This window comes from Anolis sagrei, chromosome 1, assembly GCF_037176765.1.
Source record: "Anolis sagrei isolate rAnoSag1 chromosome 1, rAnoSag1.mat, whole genome shotgun sequence".
NCBI lineage: Eukaryota > Metazoa > Chordata > Lepidosauria > Squamata > Dactyloidae > Anolis > Anolis sagrei.
In genome coordinates this window covers 82,684,129-82,708,154 of record NC_090021.1, presented here as the reverse complement: position 1 = coordinate 82,708,154, position 24,026 = coordinate 82,684,129, and the positions used below count along the sequence as shown (strand labels likewise).

At 35.5% G+C, this 24,026-nt stretch overlaps 1 protein-coding gene across 18 annotated transcripts in view; it reads right to left on the bottom strand.

The window, feature by feature from the left end:
- EPB41L2 (erythrocyte membrane protein band 4.1 like 2) overlaps positions 1 to 24,026 on the bottom strand; it is a 112,313-nt gene that overhangs the window by 52,628 nt on the left and 35,659 nt on the right. For all 18 annotated transcript variants that reach the window (XM_060753349.2, XM_060753347.2, XM_060753356.2 and 15 more), the window contains 3 exons: positions 19,346 to 19,549; positions 8,394 to 8,498; positions 322 to 364 (listed from right to left, as the gene is read on the bottom strand). In XM_060753349.2, the coding sequence (XP_060609332.2) occupies positions 322 to 364; positions 8,394 to 8,498; positions 19,346 to 19,549 (352 nt within the window). The remainder of the gene's footprint in view (positions 1 to 321; positions 365 to 8,393; positions 8,499 to 19,345; positions 19,550 to 24,026) is intronic.

Here is a 24,026-nt window from a genome sequence, read left to right as displayed (position 1 = left end):
TCATCTTAGAGGCCATCACTGCTGTCATAAGATAGGTCATGACCATATAATACCACATACTACTAAAACACTCTTGTCACCTGATCACATTTAAGATGTGATATATTATTTTACAAGTTGACTGCTTACAAATTTTTCATTGTGTTAATAGTATTTTACACCATTAGAACCTCCATCCATTGCAGACAAATATGAAGAATCAAGGTTATAAATAGGCAACTAAACTTACATGTCAATAGAAATATGATTAAAAAGTCAGCATGAAAAGCTTCCTACAATTCTTCAATAATGTAAAATAGATTCAAAAACTGAAGTACTTACTGTGAATCTGTCTCTTGATTTCCTTTGAAACATCAAGCCAATTCTAAAAGATAGAACACACTTACATGAAATACCGTGGGAAAGGGGAAGAATCAGTACATTTAGCATGCATTTTATAGTACAAGTCTAATTAATTATTCACTGCTTGTTTATGATCAGCTTGCAATGTCTGACATCATGATTTATACTCAAATAAGACATTCAAATATACAAATACTTTCTTTCCTTCTATATGTTTTTCATTTGGTAGAAGGATGATTTTTCTTGAAATAATATTTAGAAAAATGGGTGTTGAATAGAATCAAAGATTTCAAAGAAATTACCCCTAGTAAAAAAAGAGCTACAAACAAAGAACAAATAGCTATGATTATTTCTTCAAAGTTGGCATTTCGCTCTGAACCATTTCATACTTCATAAAATATTTTGACTTTACAAAGTTTTATGAATTAGCCATCTTAGGAAACCACGTAAACTGGGTTCTTTTTTGCTGGGTTTTGTCTCCACAATCCCTACTATGCATGTTCTAGTGGCCCCTGAACCATTCTTATGTATTATGGATCAGGATAACAACGAGGGGGTGTTCAGAGATGAACAGCCACTGGTACAGATAACCAACCTATTCTTTGTGATTTATGTGGCCCACATGTGTGAAATTCGAAAATATGGTGCAAATATGCTCATGAAGATTCTAAAACACCATATCTAAATGAGGTGGCTACCTGAACCTGCACATTAAGTCTGCAATAGTTTGCAAATGTAGCAGCTTAACACAACATATATAAAAGCAAACCCACTAGAAAGCTAAGGAAGCTGCAATTGCTCTCATAGAACACCCTCTAACATGTGTGGGTAACAGTATATTTTCCAGGTGGTAAGCCAAAGTGACAATACTTGTTGGAACAAGCCCTGAGAACTCTTTCTCTTGATTTTCTAAAAGATTGTGCGTGGTTCCTATAAAACCCATAGTCATCTGAACATTAGGAAGAACTTTCTGACTGTGAGAGCCGTTCAGCAGTGAGAGCCGTTCAGCAGTCTGCCCCGGAGTATGGTGGAGGCTCCTTTTTTTTTTTTTACAAATATTCTTTATTGTTTTTTCATATTACACAATAAGTTAAAAGACAAATATTGGTGGGGAGTGAGAGTAAAGAGAAAATAGGGAGTGAAGAGTATCCGGGTGATGGGGAAAGGGATGGGGGGGGGGGTAGAGAGGGGAGGTATCAGTAGGGGTGTGGGAAAACAGGATAGTAGTTTAAAAAGAGAGAAAAGCAAGTTTAAAAGAAAAAATAGAAGAAAGAGAGTTGTTCTTTCTCTTCCATGTTGACTTCCAAGCTTCTTCGAGGTCGGGCTTTTCCTTTTCCTTCATTCTTTCCACACTTTTTCGTCCTGGTGTCGTGTTTCCCCTTACGAGGCTTCTTCTTTGGCAAGTTTGATTTTCTCTGTTTTGTTCTTTACATGTATTAAGAGAATACATGTATTTTGAGGAGAAAGTTTGTTTATTTGTTTTCATTTAATTTTTTTTATTATTAATTTTTTTCCAGTTCCCTTTCATGATCCTCCTTCCTTTGTTTCTTTACTTATTTCTTTTCATATTTTATTGTTTTAGATATTCTTCAAGAATTGTCCAGTCTGTCTCTGTCTCTGCTATTCCTTTGCTTCTTTGTAGCAAAAAGCTTAGTCTATCCATATTCCTCACGTCGAGCAATTTTTTTCTCCACTCCTCTATTTTAGGTGTTTCATTTTTTCTCCAGAGTTTGGCGTAGCATATTCGTGCCGCTGTTGTTGCAAGAAATATCAATTTGTCTTTGTTTTTCTCCGTATCTCCTTTTGTGATTCCTAACAGAAAAACTTCCGGTTTTAGTGGTATTTGAATCTTCATAACTTTTTGTAGTATGGTGTGGATTTCTTTCCAATATTCCTTTGCTTTTTTGCACTGCCACCACATGTGGTAAAATGTTCCATCTATAACGCCACATTTCCAACATTTTGGGTTCGAATTTTTATACCATTTGTTTAATTTATATGGTGTCATATACCATCTAAAGAATAATTTTGCCCAATTCTCCTGCATATCATATGCTTTTAAATATTTTATTTTTTTCTTCCAGATTTTTTCCCACTCCTCCAATCCTATTGTTCTGCCTATGTTTTTGGCCCATTTCACCATGCATTCTTTCACCCCCTCTTCCTCCGTACTCCATTTCAGTAATTCTTTGTATATTTTGGAGATTTTCTTTTTACCTGTGTCCCAAATTCTATCCCATGTATTCTCTTTTTCCTCAAATCCTACTTTTTTATCCTTTCCAAAATATTCCTGTATCTGCCTGTATTGCAACCATGTCATGTTTGTGTACGTTGTTTTTATTTCCGTTAAGGGTTTCAAGTATACTTCTTTATTTTCCTCTTTTATTAGCTCTTTGTATTTTGGCCAGTTAAACCAACCTAATTCTTTTCTTTGACAGGACTCTAATGGTGATACCCACTTTGGTGTCTTGTTATATATTCTTTTCTTATATTTATTCCATGTATTTATAATTGACGCTCTAAGGAAGTGATTACCATTTTTTTTCTATTTTTGTTTTCTCGTACCAAATGTACGCGTGCCAGCCTCTTCGAAGATCGAAACTTTCCAAATTTAATATTTTCTCCTTTTTCAGTTTTATCCAATCGGCGGCCCATGTTAGAGCGCATGTGTCATGAAATCTACCTTTCAGTCGACTAGGCCGAAGCCTGCATGACAGTGGCTGTCATCTTGGAAGGCAGGCAGGACAGGAGGAGGAGTCAAGCCGACTCCTGATTGGGTATAGCAATTGGGGGAGGAGTCGGTAGAGAGAGGAAAAATAAGCTGTCAGCTTTTGACAGAGAGAGAGAAGTGTCTTGAGATCAGACAGGGAGAGGGAAGTGTTTTGACAAGGGAGAGAGAAGGAAGGGATTTTGGAGGAGAGGAAGATAGATAGAGCAGGGATCTGACAGAAAAGGAAGAGCTTTTAGTGAGCCTTAAGTTTAGGTAATAGGCTGAGACAAAAGGCTAGGATTTTACTGTGTTTGAGAGCCAGTAAAAGAAAGATTTGTCTCCTTATACTTGGGATAGTATGCCCTGTGGTGGGGACAGATAGGGATCTGTTCTCAAGTGATACTGTGTCTAAAGATAGAACAGTATGTTTAAGGAGTCTCACAGTTGTTAAAAGCTTTTCTGTCAGGGGAACTATTTGTTTAAGTAACCAAGTCTCTGCAACTGAATCACGCTTCTGTACCACTCATTTCTATGAGTTGTTGTTAATATAAAGTTCAATAAACTCTTTCTAGTTAACTTTTAACTGGTATATGCCTCAATCTATCCATTTCCTCAGAATTCACTCTGTCAAACCCATTTTAAAGTCCAGTCATCCAGTGAAGAAACAATAGAAGAATCAAGAGCTCAATCACCCATTACCTATAACACATTCACACCTTTGGTTACTCAGACCAATAATTCTGAGGTGGTGGCGGCTTATACTACCAAGAACATTCGGTCATTCATAATATTTTATTCTCCCTTGCCTTGAGGGGCAGAGATGGAATTGATTGTTTGTCCACCCTGCCCAGACAGCCTGTAACTTCGCTATAGCATGCTTCCGCATATATACCCAAATCTGGTAGGGCTAGCCCGCCTCTTTCTTTTTCGTCTGTTAAGTTTTTGAAATTTATCCTGGGTTTTTTTTTGAGCTAAATAAATTTTTTAATATCTTTATTCCATTCTGCTATTCCTTTTTGGTTCCTAATTATAGGGAGTTTTTGGAATAAAAATAACATTCTCGGCAGAACATTCATTTTTATACATGATATTCTTCCCAAAAGTGATATTTTCAGGTATTTCCAATTTTCTAAATCCTTTTTTATTTCTTTCCAGGTTTTCACATAGTTATTTTCTAGTAGTTGTGAGTTTTTTGGTGTGATAATAATTCCTAAATACTTTATCTTGGAAACTATTTTTATTTTCCATAATTCTTTAATCTGTTCTATTTTTTCTTCGTTATATTTTTAGTTATTGCTTCTGTCTTTTCTAAGTTTAACTTGAACCCTGCTACTTTCCCAAATTCATTTATCGTCTCCATCCATTTACTCAGATTTTTATTTGGTTCCTCAATAATACAGATGATATCATCCGCAAAAGCGCGGCATTTATATGAATGTCAGTTTATCCTTGCTATCCTTTCAATTCTGGATCTTCTCTAATGTTGTTTAAAAGAATTTCCAACGTTAGTATAAATATCAGTGGTGACAGCGGGCATCCTTGTCTTGTCCCCTTTCTTATGTTGATTTTTTTTGTCTCTTGTCCGTTAATTATAATTTTTGCATTCTGTGTTTTATATATTGCCTCAATCGAATTTCTAAAATAAAAGCCCATATCCATCTCGCCAATTAGTAATTTAAAGAAATTCCAATTTATTTTATCAAACGCTTTTTCTGCGTCTATAGCTAAAAACATTACTTCTTTTTGTATCTTTTTGTCATAATATTCAATTAAATCGATTATTGTTCTGACATTTTCACTTTGGTTTCTACCGGGTAAAAATCCCGATTGTTCTTCCTTTATCCAATTTATCAAATTTTTTTTTAAACCTTTCTGCCAGGATGCCGCTGAATAGTTTGTAATCTAGGTTTAGCAATGATATTGGTTTGTAGTTTTCTACTTTTTCTGGATTTTTGCTTTCCTTTGGGATTACGCAGATGTTAGCTTGTTTCTCTTGTATTTCATTCATTACTCTTTTTAAGTATGGTGTTATTTCTGTTTGTAGTTTTTTATAATATAATGTAGTGTATCTGTCTGGTCCTGGTGCTTTATTCACTTTCAGTTTGTTTATTGCTGTTGCTATTTCTTTTTCTGTTATTTCTTTATTCAGTTCTTCTCTTTCCTCTTCCGTTATTTTTTGAATTTTCATCTTTCCTAAGTATTTCATAATATCTTCATTTTTTATTTGTTCATCTCGGTATAATGTTTTGTAGTATTTTTCAAATTGTAATTTTATTCCTGTTTCTTCCATATATGTATTTTCTCCTGATTTAATTTTTGTTATAATGTTTGCCTCTTTCTTTTTTCTAAGTTTCCTTGCTAACCAGGCCCCGGTTTGTTTGCATTTTGAAAATACTCGGCTTTTATAAAATTCAACTGTTTTGCTCTTTATTCTAGTTCTAGAAACTCCTTTTCTTTTTGTAGTTTTATTAAGTTGTTCATTGTTTCCTTGTTCTTTGGGTCATTCTTTAATTTATTTTCTTCTTTCTCAATTTCCTCTCCTATTTCTTTAATTTTTTGTGCCTTTTCTTTTTTTTTCCTAGCCTTTTGTTGTATAAAGTGGCCATGCATGACTGCTTTGCTCGCTTCCCATACGGTAAAGATGTTTATATCTCCTGTGTCGTTGTTCTTAAAGTATTCCTTCAGTAATCTTCTATTTCTTTCTATGTCTTCCTCTTTTAGTAATAGATTTCCATCTAGTTTCCATCGCCAGTGTCTTTCCCCTCCTTTAATTACCATTTCCAGCAGGCAGTGGTCAGAGTCTGCTCTTGGTAGGATTTTTATCTTTTTAACATTGGGTATCATGGATGAAGAGGCCCAAATCCTATCTATTCTTGACCAGGACTTGTGCCTGGCCGAAAAGAACGTATAATCCTGGACATCTTCATTTCTTTGTCTCCAAACATCTTCTGTATTCATTTCTCTTAGTACTCTTATTAGTGATTTTGGGATCTGTCCTACCATTTTTCCGCTTTTCTTCATGTGGTTTTTCGCTGGTGATCTATCTTTCTTTCCATCCAAGACACAGTTAAAGTCTCCCATAATAATTATTTTATCAAATTCTTGTTTTGATATGTTCTCTTCTAATGATTTCGCGAACGTGGCTTTTGTTTCATTGGGCGCATATACATTGCAAATTAGTATTTTAGAATTTTGCCATTTGATTTTTACCCCTAATATTCTTTCGTCATGGTCTTTAAAGGCCAGTTCGGACTCTATATTATCTTTTATGTATGTCATGACTCCTCTTTTCTTTTCATGGGACGATGAATAATAGGCTTTCCCTAAGGCTTTGCTTATTAGGTGTGCAGTGTGTTTGTGGGCTATGTGTGTCTCTTGCATAGCAATTACGTGACAATATCTTTTTTAAAAATTATTAAAAACTTTATTTCTTTTATTAGCAGAATTTAAACCATTAATGTTGTTACAGTAAATCTTTAGGTCCATGATCGTTTAAGAGAAAAGACTCAAAAAGAAGAAAGAAAGAAAAAGAGATTTGTTTCCTTGTCCTTGTTTTTTACTTTTGTTCTTCTTCCTCTACTTCCCCTTCTTCCCTGTTTGGGTCTTCTTCTGATCTAAGTTCTCTAGTTTCTCTCGAGGTCTTCCAGTCCTGTTTGTGGTTTCTGGGTTCCGGTTCGTCTCTCCTGATCAATATTGTATGTTGTCTTTTAGATTGTTCTCCCTTATGCCCTGGGCTCTCTTCTCCTTCTTCTTCTCCTTCTTTCACTATTTATTTATAGAATCTTCTGGCCTTTTCTACTGTGGAGGCTCCTTCTTTGAAAGCTTTTAAACAGAGGCTGGATGGCCATCTGTCAGGGGTGCTTTGAATGCAATATTCCTGCTTCTTGGCAGGGGGTTGGACTGGATGGCCCATGAGGTCTCTTCCAACTCTATGATTTTATGATCCTGAAGATTAGAGAAAGCAATGTTCATTCCTCCTAATTCACAGATATTGGATAAAGTATGCAAAGACATATGCTCGAAGATAGATGGAAGGGTGCTATTACTTTGCAAAGAAAGGAGATTATCTCAAGAATCCTCAGATGACTATATCTGAGTAGAACTGTAAAAGGCAGGGAGGAGATGTTTGCACAGAAGTTCCTCTAAATCACAAGCTCTTCTATCTGACACTACAGCAGCTAGTAAGACAAACTTCTATATCAACAATCTCTTAGTGCAGGTGGCAAGAGATTCAAAGGATTTCCTCATAATCTGCTGCAGGACGAGTGGAAGATACCAGGCTGGACTAAGAACAGAAAATATGAAATAAATACAATATTTAAAATGAAGAACTATTTTAATCTGCATACTCTTAAAGGTATGTAAGTGGAAGACCCTTGGGGCCATTCAGGAAAGGGAAAAACACAATCAAAGTACCCCTTTGTTGTAATAATAATAATAATAATAATAATAGCAGAAAGCCCAGAGGTCATTCAGTCCAGCCTCCTTTTGCCATGCAGGAAAAACGGTAGACAAAGGGAAGTGGGCGGCCGAAGCTGAGAGAGCAAAGAGAGGTGCTCTATCAGGAACTCAGTAATTTTGGGGGGAGGCTTTCTGGAGGAGGCCTCAGGAGGCTTCTCTTTAGGGTGTCTGGCACTGACTGACGTGGAGCTGTGGGGACAGAGTCCCGGGGAGTGAGAAAGAGAACGACAGTGCAGTGCCCCTCAGTGTGACTCGTGAGGCCCAAGGGCTATCCAGAGCACACTTGTGAGTGCATACATGAACCTGCTAGATCAGCACTGGCCTTTAGCTACTTTCAATGCTAAAACTCTTGCTCTTATTTTGCATAGGGTAGACAGTGCTGAGCAGTCTTTGAACAATACATTCTCAATAAGCTAAACAGCAAGTGTGAGTAATCCTCAGTAAAATTACCTTCCAGACAACACTCTCTTCTTCAGCAGTTTCTGTCTTGGTTCATGAACACAAAAGACAAAGCGGGAAGAAGCAACTGGGGCCCCACCTACACTGCCATATAAAATCCAGATTATCTACTTTGAATTGGATTATATGGCAGTGTAGACAAATACAATCCAGTTCAAACAGATAATCTTGATTTTATATGGCAGTATAGATGAGGCCTAGGAAAAATAATGAAATACTTTGTTTGGGGGATGGGGTTACATAACTGAAAACAGGATTGAATAGTCATTGTTCATATTTTGGGCTTCCATTGGAATGGAATTAAGTCACCAGCCTTTTGTGCAAAACTGTAAAATTCTATAGTAAATGGAAGAAATGTTTACAACTGAGCACATAAATAAATATTCCCATTTAAAAGCATGGTTCAAAACCCAGGACTTACCTTCTGATCTGAGTTGTCTTGAAACAACAAGCCAAAATAGTCCTTCTCCAGTAGGTTAAGATGCCCACACACTTTGTCAAATAACACATGCCCTTTAGCTTTTTTCTAGGAAAAAAACACATTGGTTTCAGAAACAAGACAGATCACAAAACTTTTAATTTGAACCATGTTGTTATTGTTGCTATGTACCTTCAAGTCATTTCTGACATAGTATGACCCTTATCATGACAAATCTCAGAAAGCAAGAACTGGTCGGTATGAGGGACATCAATTATCCTGATATCTGCTAGTTAGATAAAGATCTTGCTTAGAGCAAAAGGCTAGATTTGATGGCCCATGAAACTCCTTACAACTCTATATTCTGTAATTTAAGGAACCCATGGAAGCAGGGAGTGTTACAAATATCATAAGGAGAATATTAAGTTATGGGATAATAAATGGAAGTCCCTGCTATTTCTGCCAAATACAAACTTAATATAAATATATTAATATATGGGGGAAAATAAAATACTCAACTTCTTCTATTGACATTTAAAGCAAGCATTAAGATTGTCTTCTACAGAAGTAACTTGTTAACACAGAAGCAATCATAAACAGATTAGTGGGAAATTAAAGATTAACAAGCTTCATTTGGCATGAACTAGATTTATGAGTGCACCGAGGAGTCATACACATTGTGCGAGAGTCATTCAATTTGTCATCTTCACTACTTTTTACTCAATAATATTACAAACTGTAAGTGTATTGGTTTTAAGAAGTAGATGCTTCACATGTTTTGCAACAACCAGAATTAAACAGCAGGCATGCAGCTAAAATGTCAGCTTTGTTTTTTCTTCTGCATCACAGACTATATGATTTTACTGACACTTGTTAGAAGTAGTAAGGTGTTATACTTCATGTACTGGACAATGACAATAGTTTTCTGGCAACATATAATTGAGAATGAGAGATCAGTCTTTTAAACTGTCATAGAATATGGCATAATTTAGGAGGCAAAAATACTGCTTTATACTTTCAACAAATCCTACATCCCAATTCTGTTATTTATGGTATTTAGCAGCCATAACATGACATTTTTGAGAACTGGCAGCTAAAAAGCATTTTTGCAATTGCTTATCCTGCTGATTTCAGCAGACGCCACTGTCATTCCAGAAAAACTCCATCAACTGCCTATGTGTAGGCTCTTGTGACACTAAAGTTATTGTACTTAACACCCAGAGATAGAAAGCTCACAAGTGAACAAGCCTGCTTTGCTCTGTGAGCTATGTATTGCACAGTTGTTGTGAGCTATACTGCACAAATACAAAGGACAAGGGGGAAAAGGTATGCAGCGTAGCTACCAAGAACAATTAATGTATTGTTTATTTCTTCCAAAGAATCAAAGCACATTCATACAGGGCTGAACAGCTCAATTTGTACAATAGTACTTACAATTTTACCAGGATTTGTCAATCTAACAGCTTATCAGTTGAAATATAATAAATAATATGAAGCTAATGCACACTATAAAAATAATACCAAAATTATAGCCAGCTGGGAAACTACCAAAAAACTTTAGTTTTTTTATGGTAGTAAGGGACTTTCCCCCACCCTGGATGGTAGATGATAGTTTCCCATTAAAACTGTTACATATATCAGGTTTTAAAATAAAAACCCTAACACCTGACTTAAATGAAACCTGAGTAAAAATAAGTCTGAATCAACAATTAAAATGTATTTAAATAGAGAACGATAATTAAAGCTCACCGAGACTTTTAAATATAACAAAAACAAAATATATAAAGTAATTTCGCTTCTGAGACGAGATATTATAAAATGATATGTCACATACTACAATTATTATTGAAGTTTTCTAAAGAACTGAAAGATGACGATGCTCATAGTAGCAATATCTGCTACTATCATTTAGATCAGGACTTTTAAAACTTTCTGCTCAGGATCCTTTTGACTTTTTAACGGTAAAATAATTTATCAGGCTTTCCAATATCTCTGTATTCTTATTTACTAAAATGAAGTATGAAGTAAAAGCTATAAGCAACAGAATAGTACATGTTTCAGCACTTTGTCTTGAATTCAGACAAAAGAATAGGACTAGTGGTTTGATTTCAAAATATAAATACAGTAGACTCTCAGATAATCAAAATTTAAGCAACCAAAACTCTTAAGCAACTGCTTCAATAGCTTCACATTGAAGGCTAATCTTGTGCGGTTATTTTATGGGAAGTTTTTTAACAGCTATACATAAACAAAAGTTATGATAATACCCTGAAGACTAGATAAACAATGTTCACAGAACAAAACACATTTTATACATTTTATTAATGTCAGGAATTTCCTATGAACCAAAGGTCATATGGTATTTGAATGTTTAATTCTTCCTAGGGTAGAAAGTGCACTCATCTACTTCTTCTAAACAAACTGTTCAAAATCATTAAAACACTTATGTCAACTTCGATACTCTTCAGTTGTTCAGACGTGCATAAAAGATGGTTAGGCAGTCATCTTTTAAATGCCTTTTGTCATAAAAGTTTAATTAGAACAGTGCTCTGTACAGAAAGTCTCCCAATACAATGCTCAATTGCTTTAGACAGAGAGCTAGTATTAAGTAAGCTCTTCTGAAGATAATGGTGAGATTTAGATTGAATATGAACAAAAGAGTTCCTAAAATAAAACACCAGAACAATTATATCTCAAACAAATATTTTAATGCAAGTAGCAGATTTCTAGATTATTGACATTCAAATATTTAGAAAACAACAAATGTCTAGAATTTATTCAGTTCTATTCCACTGAAATCCAAGTAACTCTAAGAACCTCTAGCAGTAAAATAGATTAAAATTGACAATAAACGACAACATTGTAGTTTATTCTCCTTCTGTAAGCGTGATGGGAATGCAACTATTAGAGAAGGATGGGGAAAGAATGACAACAGGAGAGTTGAAAGAACAAATGACTTCTTGTTGCATGGCAAAAGCAAAGAAACATACAAACAGAAAGAAACGGCTTCAGCTATGTCTTCCTTTCTACATTTTTTCATTTTCTTGGCAACAGTTCTTCAAATGTGGTTTTGCAATGCCTTTTTCATAGGCTGACAAAGTTTAGCTGGCCCAAGTCACCCACCTGGTTTTCATGACTAAGCAAGGACTTGAAATTTGGTCTTCAAGAGTCTCAGTGCAACACTCAAACCACTATGTAATGTTAGTTAGTACCCAGACTGCTCAAAAATTAAAAAAGGAAAAACAGAACCAGGAGCCCACAAACTTTTCAACAAAAAAAATGAGGAGAAAATTTCTTTCACTCCCACTCCCATACACAATCACCTAAAAGTCACCTGGTTTTAATTTTTGCTGCTCATTGGCTATTTTTCAATATGTGTGCAGTCAATGAAAGATGGGGAAGTAGGGATAACAACAGACCCCCACATCTACTGTAGTTTTTTTTACTACTGTTGTATGGTCTATATCCAGTTGCTATTCCCAGATATAGCAAATCTATTATATCAACTGTGGAAAAGTAAGTTGACACTTACTAAAACCATTGAATCAAAAGATCCGTACCAGCTGAGACTGAGCAGTTGCATTTAGACTAAGACTATTCCTAATACTGTTTGAAAGAGAACATATACTGCCTAGTGTTAAATTATGGGAAGGTCTGGAACAAACGTACCTTAGTACATTGTACCTATCTGACTACTATGGCATAATAGCAAATTAAACGGTTAGTGGGCCAGCATGTGGTGTGTCTCAACTATAGTTTAACTGTTCTTGAGTCCACATCCCCCTTATTGTTATTGTTGTGTGCCTTCAAGTAGATTCTGACTAAGGCGAACCTATCATGGGGTTTTCCTGACAATATCTGTTCAGTTGGAGTTTGCTATGGCCTTCTTCAGAGACTGAAAGAGTATAAGTTGACCAAGGTCACTCAGTGGGTTTCTCTAACTGGGCAGGTTTTTGAATCTTGGTCTCCCAACATTCAATCCTCCTTTGTCCACACACACTACTTAATTTATATACAAGCCAGATCTATCTAAAAGAGAGAGATATCAGTTGTCGTCAAAACAGAAGCCTTACAAATCCCGTTCTAAGAATATGTTATGTGGCTTCAAAAAATAGTATAATGAAAATGCTTATCTAGACAAGTAGATAAATATGATTTAATATAATCAAAATAAATTGGACAAGCCAAACAAAGGATTTAGTATGTCAGCTTTCAAAAGCACATCTATATTTTAAGTGCAGCATATACAATCTTAACGCAAATTCTAAAATACAATCAGGTGCGCAATGCACTGAAGTGACATTAACATGGTCATAACTGTTTAATTATTTAGGTAACAACATTTAACTGCTTTCTACTTCTGTTATTTCTCCACTTAGGTTTTCTGGAAAATGAATGCCAACTGCTGCAACCATACCCTCTTCATATTATACAAGATACTTTATATCAAAACATCTCTCTGTAGCTAAACGTAAGCACATTTTAACTCTGAAGAGTTATTGATGAACAATGAAACAGTCGTAGAAAACAAACAAATAGATCATTCTAATGAACTGACAATTCAAATTAACATTTATATTCATCGTGTTTATGCATCCAGCAAGTTGAAATTCTTATTTGTTAATACATTTCCCCAATACAACACAGTGTGCTGGCAAGCAAAAACAGGAAATGGAAAAGAATGAGGCACCAAATATAGGAAAGAAAAAGAGAGAGATGCAAACATTTCTGGAACAAATGGAAAGTTTTATTGGGAGATTTTAATAGCCTAACAAATGATCATAAAGGAATCTTCTCCTTTAACACTCAAAGTAAGCACAAAATGGATTATCTTGGCAGGAGCTATAAGAAGCCGCTACAATGGACAGAGTAAATGACATTGCTCTTATTTTTCATATAAAACTTCACTGCTTTTCTTATTAGTTTAAATTTCTCATTTGAAACATTTTGAAACGGAGCATTTTACCTGTATAATTTAGGCAAGAAGCTAATCTGAAAACAATGATATGACTAAGACTGGTGAATACTGTAACAATACAAACAATTAATCTGCAGAGTTTAGAGAAATATTTTTGTCTCCTGCATAATACTTTTTTCTGTCACTCCTAAATCCACATCCCCAGGCTTTTCCCATAGAGAATTCATCAACCATTCACTAATGAGTACTGGCTCAAGCTGGGAACATTAAAAGCTTTTCTGACTACAAAAGAGTTATATATAGAATGACAATAACGTTCCTGTGCTTTCAACATCTAGCTTAGTCGAGCTAGTACCCAGTCAACACAAACTTCAATATAATCACTCTAGGGCCATTTTTAAAAACACAAACCTTTAGACAGCAATACAACTGGATTTTATAGCTATGTACCAATCTACAAAAATAAAATAACACTGTATTGAAACTATTTTTTGGAAAGGGGAGATTACAGCTATACCATGCTAGAATGCATCATTTCCAAATTCTTAATAAGAGTAAAGGGATTGGGAATGGACTCAACTCAATCCCTCTCTCAACTCCACCATCAATCATATGAATCTCTTCCAGTCAGTTACCTATTCCAATGATTTAAGGCCTGGATCACTATCACTGTTAATTATGGTTGGTGCCAGGTAGATTCTGCTTTTAATCATCACTGTCAAAACTGCTCCAAGACAATTTTACATATAACAAGGAACTATGGCTAGAAGCTAGCCAAAAGGCTGATGAGTAGGAGCTCTTCCAGGATAAATGATTACAAGATTATTTAGTGTGAACTGGTCTTTTTATTTTTGGCTTGTTCCACTGAAATATTGCATTTTATTTTTCTTTAAATGCAATGGATCTGAAGGATCCATTACATTTAAAAGTGGTTTATTTTCTTCAGAACACTAAGACCATTCATGTAAATGATGATGGCCAGAATAATGACCCTACTTTCTTACTATGTACAATATAGGCAATGTATACAATGTATACTAAGACAACAAAAACAAAATGCAAGAGAGCCTCTTATCAACCAACAACTGTTTTGTGAACAGCTAATTAAGGAAGTAATTTTCACAGTTTATACTTTCTGTTTCTTTTCTGGAGAGGCTGTTGGGGACGAGGGACAGGGCCTTCTCGGTGGTGGCCCCACACTCTGGAACTCTCTCCCTCTGGAGGCCAGAACTGCCCCATCCATCCTAACATTTAGGAAACGGGCTGTGGAGTCAGGCCTTCGAGGAATGAGACAACACCATAGGACTCTGGATGGAAGTGGATATAGATCCATCTTATTAGGACGACTGACCACTGTAGTTTTATATTTAGTGTTTTTAAAGTTGTTTTGTAATTTGTGATATATGATATTTTAATGAATGTATATGTTTTTATGGCTGTAAACCGGGCTGAGTCCCTCGACGAGGTTGAGAAGCTCGGTATACAAAACTGTGAAATAAATAATAAATAAAATAAATTTTCCGTCTGTTTACAGATCTCAGTGTTTACAGCTGGCTATCTATCACTGCAAGTATATATATACAGCTTTTATTTATTTATTTATTTATTTATTTGGAGTGCTTCTACCCCGCCCTTCTCAACCCCCTAGGGGGGACTCAGGGCAGCTTAAAAAAGGCACAATTCGATGCCCAACAATTCACAAAATACAATATACAATTTACAATATAACGACGACAGTTATAACTAATTAAAACAGTCAAATTAAAACAACAGCAGCAATAAAATCATCTTGTGGTCAACGGTCGTCAATTCATAAATCCATAATCCATCCAGCATTGTCATTGTCCTTTCCTACTCTGGTCACCATTGTCTTTTATCCATCTGCCAGTTTACCCAAAGGCCTGGTCCCATATCCAGGTCTTTAGCTTCCTTCTGAAAGAGAGGAGGGATGTTGATGACCTAATTTCCCCAGGGAGCGCATTCCACAGGTGAGGGGCCACCACCAAGAAGGCCCTGTCCCTCGTCCCCGCCAGTCTCACTTGTGATAAAGGCGGGGCCGAGAGCAGGACCTCCCCGGAAGATCTTAAACTCCGAGATGGGACATAGAAGGAGATACGTTCGGACAGGTATGCTGGGCCGGAGCCGTATACTTTTGACAAGTAATTTGAGTGGTGCAATAAGTGAGCATGAATCAATGTGATTGACATTGTGGAATGGCCCTGGATTATGTTTTAGATGACATGATTTTAATTGATGTTTTCAAAACCAACATTTTCTAAAAGATAATAATTCTCATTACATATATCAAAAATGAGGGCTTATTTATTTATCATGTCATCAGCAACCATATCATTGTACTACATTTCTAACAGAACAAAACAAACAGATATTATGATTGCATATATTTTTGACAGTTAATAAACACTATCATCTACTCTGCTATGGATTTTATTTGGGGGAAAAGAATGGCCCTGTTTACAGTGATTCTAAAGAAAATCAGTATAACAGATCAAAACGAATGATTCTAAGTGAGAGCATCTTGGATTACTAGGAGCACAGGGAAGAATTAATTGCTCTTTTTCATGAACACCTAAATGAGTGCCCTGATTTCTCTAGTACAGCCATTTTAAAAGTCAGTTTTCTAAAGTTAGGCAACATTTCAGCTCTTGGAAAGGCAAATATTAACTTGCTCAAAATGTTAAAAGATACAAAATTGCTGATATGATTCAATGTGTGCCTGTGTTCAACAGGCAAGGTGAGCAGCTGCTGCATCCAGAATCCCTTACTAAGCATGCACAAACACAAAACAGAAAGAAAATGGAAAAGCAGAAAAGTCTATATAACCAGTTATCCTAATATGTTAAAAGGAACGTGCTAAATAAACTTAGGCTCCATTGGGGGTTGGTTCCAAGACCCCCTGTGGATACCAAGTGGATGCTCAAATTCCATTATGTACAATGATGTAGTAAAATGATGTCACTTTTATAGGTTTGTCTTTTGGATTAAAAAAAATATTTTCAAGCCATGAATGGTTGAATCCATGAAAGCAGAACCTGTGCATATGGAAAGCTGACTGTAATTCATTAAATGGGGCATAATTTTGACATGTACAGTTATAATTCCCCAACAATATCATCTTGACTAAATTGATGCCATCATGACCGTGACACTGTTCTCAATGCCTCTGCAACAACATACCCCAATAGACAGATATATAGTTCTATAACCTCAATCATCCACAGCCAATGTAGCCTTGTTGCTGGGAATGATAGGAAGTAAACTCTGGCCACCAAAATGGAAATCATAAAAACAGTGGAGACTGGTGAAGGAACTGTCATATCTGAATGCCGTTTGAAAGAAGCCTTCAAATGATCTCTAGAACACTATGTTAAATATTACTTCTGTGGGCAGTGGTTCTCAACCTTTGGTCCTCCAGTCTTTGGGCTTCAGTTCCTACAATTCCTAACAGCTGGTAAGCTGGCTGACATTTCTGAGAGTTATTCTTTGCACTACAACAGTGGTTGGAAACCATTGATGTAGGGCTTACCTGGTTGTTTCATTGTAAAGAATATTGTTAGCTTTGAATATTGCTAGCTTTGCTGAAACATGCTGAACTGCTCTTCTGATAAAAATATAACTTTCTCACTCTGCAGCCAACAAAAAGATTTTTCAGTCCCTGAGGGACCTTGCTGAATGGCAAGGTGTTTTGTGAAGAAGGAAAATCCCTGAAAAACAGGCGAAGGCATCTTGCATAATAGAGAACACTATTGATACAAGGTAGCAGCTGGTTTCAGCTCTTCCCCAGTACAACCGATTTATTGTGGCCCATCAATCTTGAGGACAAACTGATAGGATTTTGGAGGGAGGGGGATGAAAATGATAAAAACAATTCCCAGCAGCCACTTGAGCTTATCCTGTCTCTGGATTCAATGTTGAATGAACAAATTCAAAGCAAACTGCTACTTAAGTTAAAAGCAAAATCTAAAATCCACATGTACGCAAGAACTAACTACAATTCCATAATACCCGCCCTAAACATCCTGAAGGCATCAGATCCTGTAATTCAGAAACTGAACAGGATCAAGCCTGGTTATTACGTAGAAAGGAAATCACTTGGGAACATCAGGAGCTGTAAGCAACATAGAAAAGGCAGTGAGAAATCACTTTTGAGTATTCCTCACCTAAGAAAAACCATGAAATTGACTTGATGGCACATATTATTACTATAATTTCGCAATACTATACAAGTTTTTGTGTTGTTCATAACTATTCATCAGATAAGATGATTAAAATACAGTGAGTAAGATAAATGTATTATGCCATGAAATCTGTGATTAAATACAAAGTTGTAATTAATATTTTAATGTGACTATCACAGAATGCAAATACAATTATTTGGTCAAGGGTGATAAAACTGACTATGTTAAAAGTTCTTGGTGTCTCCACTGGCTTTTTATTCTAAAATGGCATTTATGTAAATAATGTGATGGGTTGTTTTCATTTAAAATATTTAGAAATATTCCAGTAAAAACAATTCCATGTTAAAGATAGTAGATTTAAAAGTTTTTTGAGATATTAGGATAGCATCTTTAGTGACTGAAACTACAAAGATAAATCAAACATGCTAAATCACACCTCAACAGTAGACAAATTGTATTGTCGAAGGCAATACAACCCAGTAGACAAATTTCTCAATTCAAAAACATCACATATATCTTTTCAGCCTGAAGATCTACTAGGCTTGAAGAACAAACAAGGCCTAAACGTTCATAGATGATTTCTTAGATGCTTAAAATTGTCCAGTTTGTGTGAAATACATGTATAATGATTATTTGCATCATCAAACCTTAAAACTGATTCAGAAGGAAAATTATTATTTCACCTGTTTGAGTAGGAAAGTTCTAAATGATCAGTAGGTAGGGACTTAAACCAACTAAAATAAAGTCACTGACCTTAATCTTCATAGCAGAGATCACAATTGAAGCCCACATACCTAATCTGCCTATGGCTTATGGCTAATTTCTTTACATAATGAGTAACAGCTTAAACATGAGGCTGAGTGACTCTCACATTTAAATGGGGAAACAATCTACCCATCTCCAGAATGTATCTCATCATCCCCATTCTCACTTCTGCCAGCATTTTGGAAAAGCTAGATGAAACAGCCATGCTACCTTTACTGCTGCTTAGTACTTTTCTTGACTAGGAAACCGAAAATCAAGCTTTCTTGCTAGAATATTAAGTTGAGATGAAAATGCCAGTTCCAAAGTTATTGCTCGGTGAAACCCTTATGGTGAAATTAACCTCCACCTTGCGGCCCTTGTTGAGACAGAAAAGGAAACTGGAAGGCACTATCATCTCCCAGCAGAAGGTACAAAGTTAAAACAAGGCCTTAGTGTCTATATTCATTCTTTTGGCCAAAGCCTTCAGTAGAGCTAGTCAGTTTCAGAGAACAAATCCAATGGAGATGAAAGAAAAACTACTATGGAACCTTCTCAAAAAGAAACACCAGGCAAGTATGATTGTGAATTACAGAAAACTCTTTTACCTGGTATGTTTCTTCTCATTAAAATCCTCAATTTTTTTAATGTGTTCTGAAGTGCCTTGACACCCATCATAATTATTAAAAAAGGAACTGGTGATTGATGATATTGTTCCTTGCTTTTGACACTGAACTGCTATTAGGAAGGCCTATATCAAACTCAGATTGTGGGGGCATTATGTGCATGTGAAACCCCTCAAGTTGTGAATGTGATGAGATGTAACACATGCTTAAAATAGGCATTGGGAAGATATCATTGCATTTCCTATTTATTGTATAACACACAGTATACTTGAGGGCCAAATTGTGACATTCTAAAGATATGGGTTTTAAAATGTATTTAGTATTTAGACCAGTGGTCTAAATACTAATGTTAGAAACATATAACTTTACTCAAAAATGCATTTGTCAACTCCAAGGTCAAAGGTCAGGTAAAGCATACTATATTCAAAGCCTTATTTCCACACAAAAGATCTGCAGGTTATACTTGCTCACCTCAAGGTCACAGTTGTATTCTGTACCATCCAAGAGCATCACTTTACACTGGACAGTTCTGGTCCTCTTAGGAATTTTTGGAAGCATTCTCTCAAGTTTGATTTCTCCAGTCTGTACCTCTTTGGTCTCCCTTTTCTCCTCCTCTGCTTCTTGCTTCTCTTCTTTTATTTCAGAAACTATTTCTTTACTGTCTTCTTTAGCTGGCTGTGCAAGAAAGTATACATTAAAAGACATTAATGCTACAGCTACAAAATGGTACACCTACTGAAATGCAGAATTATTATTAGTCTGCACCTAGCTGCTAAATTTAGAGGAAGACAATATCCTCCTATGAATCAAAAGAATTTAATATACATTGCTAATGTCATTACTCTTTTCTGATTGTTTGTTAATCTATTGACATTTTGAGATTTAGCTTTAATTTCTGTGATATAGGTTTTATGGATTATTTGTTGTTTTATGCTTTGAAGCTGTTTCTAATTTTTATTGATTTATAGCCGTATTACCCAAAGTTGGGGGGAAATCTGAATTCTGCTAGCATGTCTAAATTGTTTTCTGTCTCTTTGCAAAAAGCAAGATTAGTAAAAATCAATGATTTAAAAATCACATTTTAATTTTTTAATTTACTTTTTATTTGCATTCACTTTGAAAATTTTATTTAAAAATATTATCAAAAAGAGATTAGGTTTGAGATATCATCATTACTAATGACACAATGTTTAATTATATTTTATAACTATATCAATAATATATACAATTGAGATACCTCATCATTCTGCAATATCGCTGAAGTTCACATATGCACACAATCTCTCTCCCTCTTTCTCATACATACACAGAGATAGCCTTGTCTTAATTACAGTGGTAGAGAAAGTCACTGAACAGGAAATTTATGAAGATGTATTTCATAAATGCAAAATAACTGTTTAGATAAGGATGAAAAACAATTAATGACTTCTCATTAGAAACTTTTTATCAAAAAGTTTCATTGTGAAACACACAAGATTATTAACTTCAAAAAATCGGCTAGTTGGAAGAACACACAGATGGACTGGGACTCAAAAGTGCTTGATATATATGGCCTATATGCTTTTGCGCATGCGTTGGGAGTAATTGGACGCTCCGAATACTCCTCTCCCCCAAAAAAGGATTTACAGCTCACCCAAGGGTAAGAAAACAGAATAAAAAGCTGTTTTGTTTTTCTTAAGCGCAGGGCACCATAAGGTCAAAAAGACTGTTTAGAGAGACAGACCCTGATATTGTAAGAGACGAATCTCTGTCTGACCGGTGCCCTGAGTAGCAAGATGGCGAGGAACCTCCGAGAACTGAGTAAAGAGATTAGTAATTCTCTGGCTGCAATGGAGACAAATATCAGAGGTGATATCAAATCACTTCAGAAAGAAATTAAAGAGATAAAAGCAGAAACTCGGGTGTTAAAAAAAACTGCCCTTGAAGCTAAAAAGAAATCAGAAGAAAACGAAAGTAAAATCAATCAACTTACTCGTCGCCTAAGCCAACAAGAAGATAGATTGAGAAGGAGAAACTTGAGACTGTTTGGAATTCCTGAAAGTGTGGAGGCGAAGGACATCGAAAAAAACCTGGTGAGCTGGTTTACAAGCTTAAATATATCAATCAAAGAGACAGACATTGAGCGTGCTCACAGGATTTATAGTCATGAGGCGAGAGTTGGATATCCTAAAGAAATAATTGTGGCTTTTTCTACAGAAAAATTGAAACAGCAGGTCTATACGCTGCTTAAAAAAATTAAGGACCTGAAATATGAAGATAATGTGATTAGAGTGAAACAAGACTTTTCTGCAGAGACTGTCCAAGAAAGGAAAAAAATGGTTCCCTTCACCAATAAACTGTTTGAAAAAGGCATTCCATTCTCCTGGGGTTATCCTGCAACAATTATAATCTTCAAGGACGGGAGGAGATACAAGGCAAGGAACCCGAAAGAAGGCAAAAGTCTGATGGTGCAGATGGGAATTGCCGAAGGATCAGCCCCCGAAGAACAAAGCAGCGAGGAGGAGGTGGAGGACCCAGAAGAAGGCTCTTCTCAGAGTCTCGAGGGACTTGCTTTGCAAAAAAAAGGAAAAAGGAGCCGGCCAAGTACCTCACAAGACTTACTTAATGAATAAAAAAAAATGTTAAATGTGATATAATCTCATAACCTATGTTAAATGATATAGGAGCTGTAAATGTGTATACATTGTTATAGAATGTCTAAAAAGGTGGGGGAGGGGAGGGGAATTTTGGAAACGCAAAAGTCAAATGTGCAAGGAGAGACAGGGAGGATTTCTCCCAAATACAAGGTCTCTACCTTATGGGGGAGGGGGAAACCACAAAAGAATAAATAAAATTAATTTCCATGTGCACAAAATGAAACTTGTTCTGAAGGATGATGGGATCTCTTAAAATTGTTTGTGTAAGTGTAAATATAAATGGGCTGGCAGGAAAGGCAGGGAAGGTTAAAAAATTTAGATTACAAAGTTTGGCTAGGTCAGAAGGAGCCCACTTTCTTTGTTTACAAGAAGTTCATCAAGATAATGATAAACAACCACTTCTGAGCTCTAGTTTGTGGGAAACAGCTGCTATAGCTAAAGGGAATAAAAGATCAAGGGGAACGGCGATTCTAATGAGGAAAAATACAAATATTCAGATTTTGGGCCAATTAGGAGATAGACAAGGGAGATATATATTCTTAAAAGCCAAAATAGAAGATAAAAAAATTACAATAGCAAATATATATTGCCCAAACCAGGGTCAAGGAAAATTTTTGGAAAAAACTCTGAAGAAATTCCAAAATTTTTATGAAGGTGAAACTATTATAACAGGGGACTTCAATTTAGATATAACTCAACATAAGACAATTAAATTAAGTAAATGGGGATTAAGAGATGCCTTTGAAATAGCTAACAAAAAGGCCCAACCTACGTATTACTCTCACAGACATAAAAAATACACACGCATAGACTTTATTCTGATGAAGGAATCTAATGAATTAAAGATAAAAAATATAAAAACACATGGGATTTGGATTTCAGACCATGCCCCAATACAAATTGAGATGGAAATTAATTCAGAACCAAGAAACAAAACTTGGAAATACAATAGCTCAATGCTATGGAGGAATGAGGATAAAGAATACATAACAAAACAAATTCAAAACTATTTTAATGAAAACAGGGGTTCAGCTTCAGAAAATATAATATGGGATGCAGGTAAAGCTGTAATAAGAGGCCATCTTATCTTGCTAGAAAAATTAAGAAAAGGGGAATACCTCAGGAAGAGGAAAAAAAAGATTGAAGAACTGGAAGCCCTTCAAAGACAACAACAGGTTAAATATAAGGTGCAAACCCAAGATCAAATAAGGAAGTTGAAGGAAGATCTAGATGAGTTAGATCTCTTCACAATGTGGAAAAGAGAAAAATTAGTTAAAAATGAATTCCAAAGGCCTAATATAAATTCATCAAAAAGATTAGCAAAATATTTAAAAGATAGAAAAGAAAAACAGAGGATTAAGACCATAAAGATGCAAAATAATAAGTTAACACACAATTCAGCTCAAATAAGGGAAGCTTTTGCTACGTTTTACCAAGAGCTATACAGTGAAACTAGTAAGGGCCAATTAGAGGAAGTAATAAATTCAAAATTAGATGAAGATGAGAAACAATTATTAAATTCAGAGATCTCAATTGAGGAAATAAAAGGAGTAATAAAAAAATTAAAGAAAGCTAAATCTCCAGGAATAGATGGATATACAGCTGAGTTTTACAAGGATTTCATAGAAATTTTGAGCCCTGAATTGCATATATTATTCAATAAAATTTTGAAAGGAGGGAAGGCACCTGATACTTGGAGGAAAGCTGAAATTATAGTTATTTTGAAGCCACAGAAAGACCCAAAAGAGACAGGATCATACAGACCAATTAGTTTACTAAACCAGGACTACAAAATATTTGCAAAAATTTTATCTAATAGATTAGAAAACATACTACCAAAATTAATAAAAACAGACCAATATGGATTTGTTAAAGGCAGATTTATCGGGCATCCAATTAGAAATATATTGAATATAATTGAACACAAGCAAAAAAAGAAACTGGCTCTCTTAAAATTGGACATACATAAGGCATTTGATTCCATAAATCATGAATTTTTGTGGGAGGTTATGAAGAAATTTGGAGTAGGCGATCTATTTCTTAATGCAACTAAAGAACTATACAGAAAAGGAACAGCTGCAGTCAGAATAAATGAGGGCACATCAGGGGAATTCCCAATCCAGAGGGGAGTTAGACAAGGCTGTCCCCTATCACCATTGCTTTTTGTTTTAGGAATGGAGGTATTAGCAGATAGAATAAGAAACAGTGCAAGGATTGAGGGGTGTAAATTTGGGCGGGGACTGGAGGTTAAATTGAATCTTTTTGCAGATGATCTTATGGTGGTACTATCCAATCCCCTGGCAGGAATAAGGGAGCTAAAAATTATACTAAGTGATTACGAGAGAAATACAGGATTGAGGGTCAATATAAAAAAATCAGAAATTATGTACTTCAAAGTAGATAAAGCAGAAAAAGTGGAAATAGATAGAATAACTGAAATTGGCATGGGGAAAGGAAAAATAAAATACTTGGGGGTAACAATACAAAAAAACATAGATAAGATGAAGAAGAGTAAC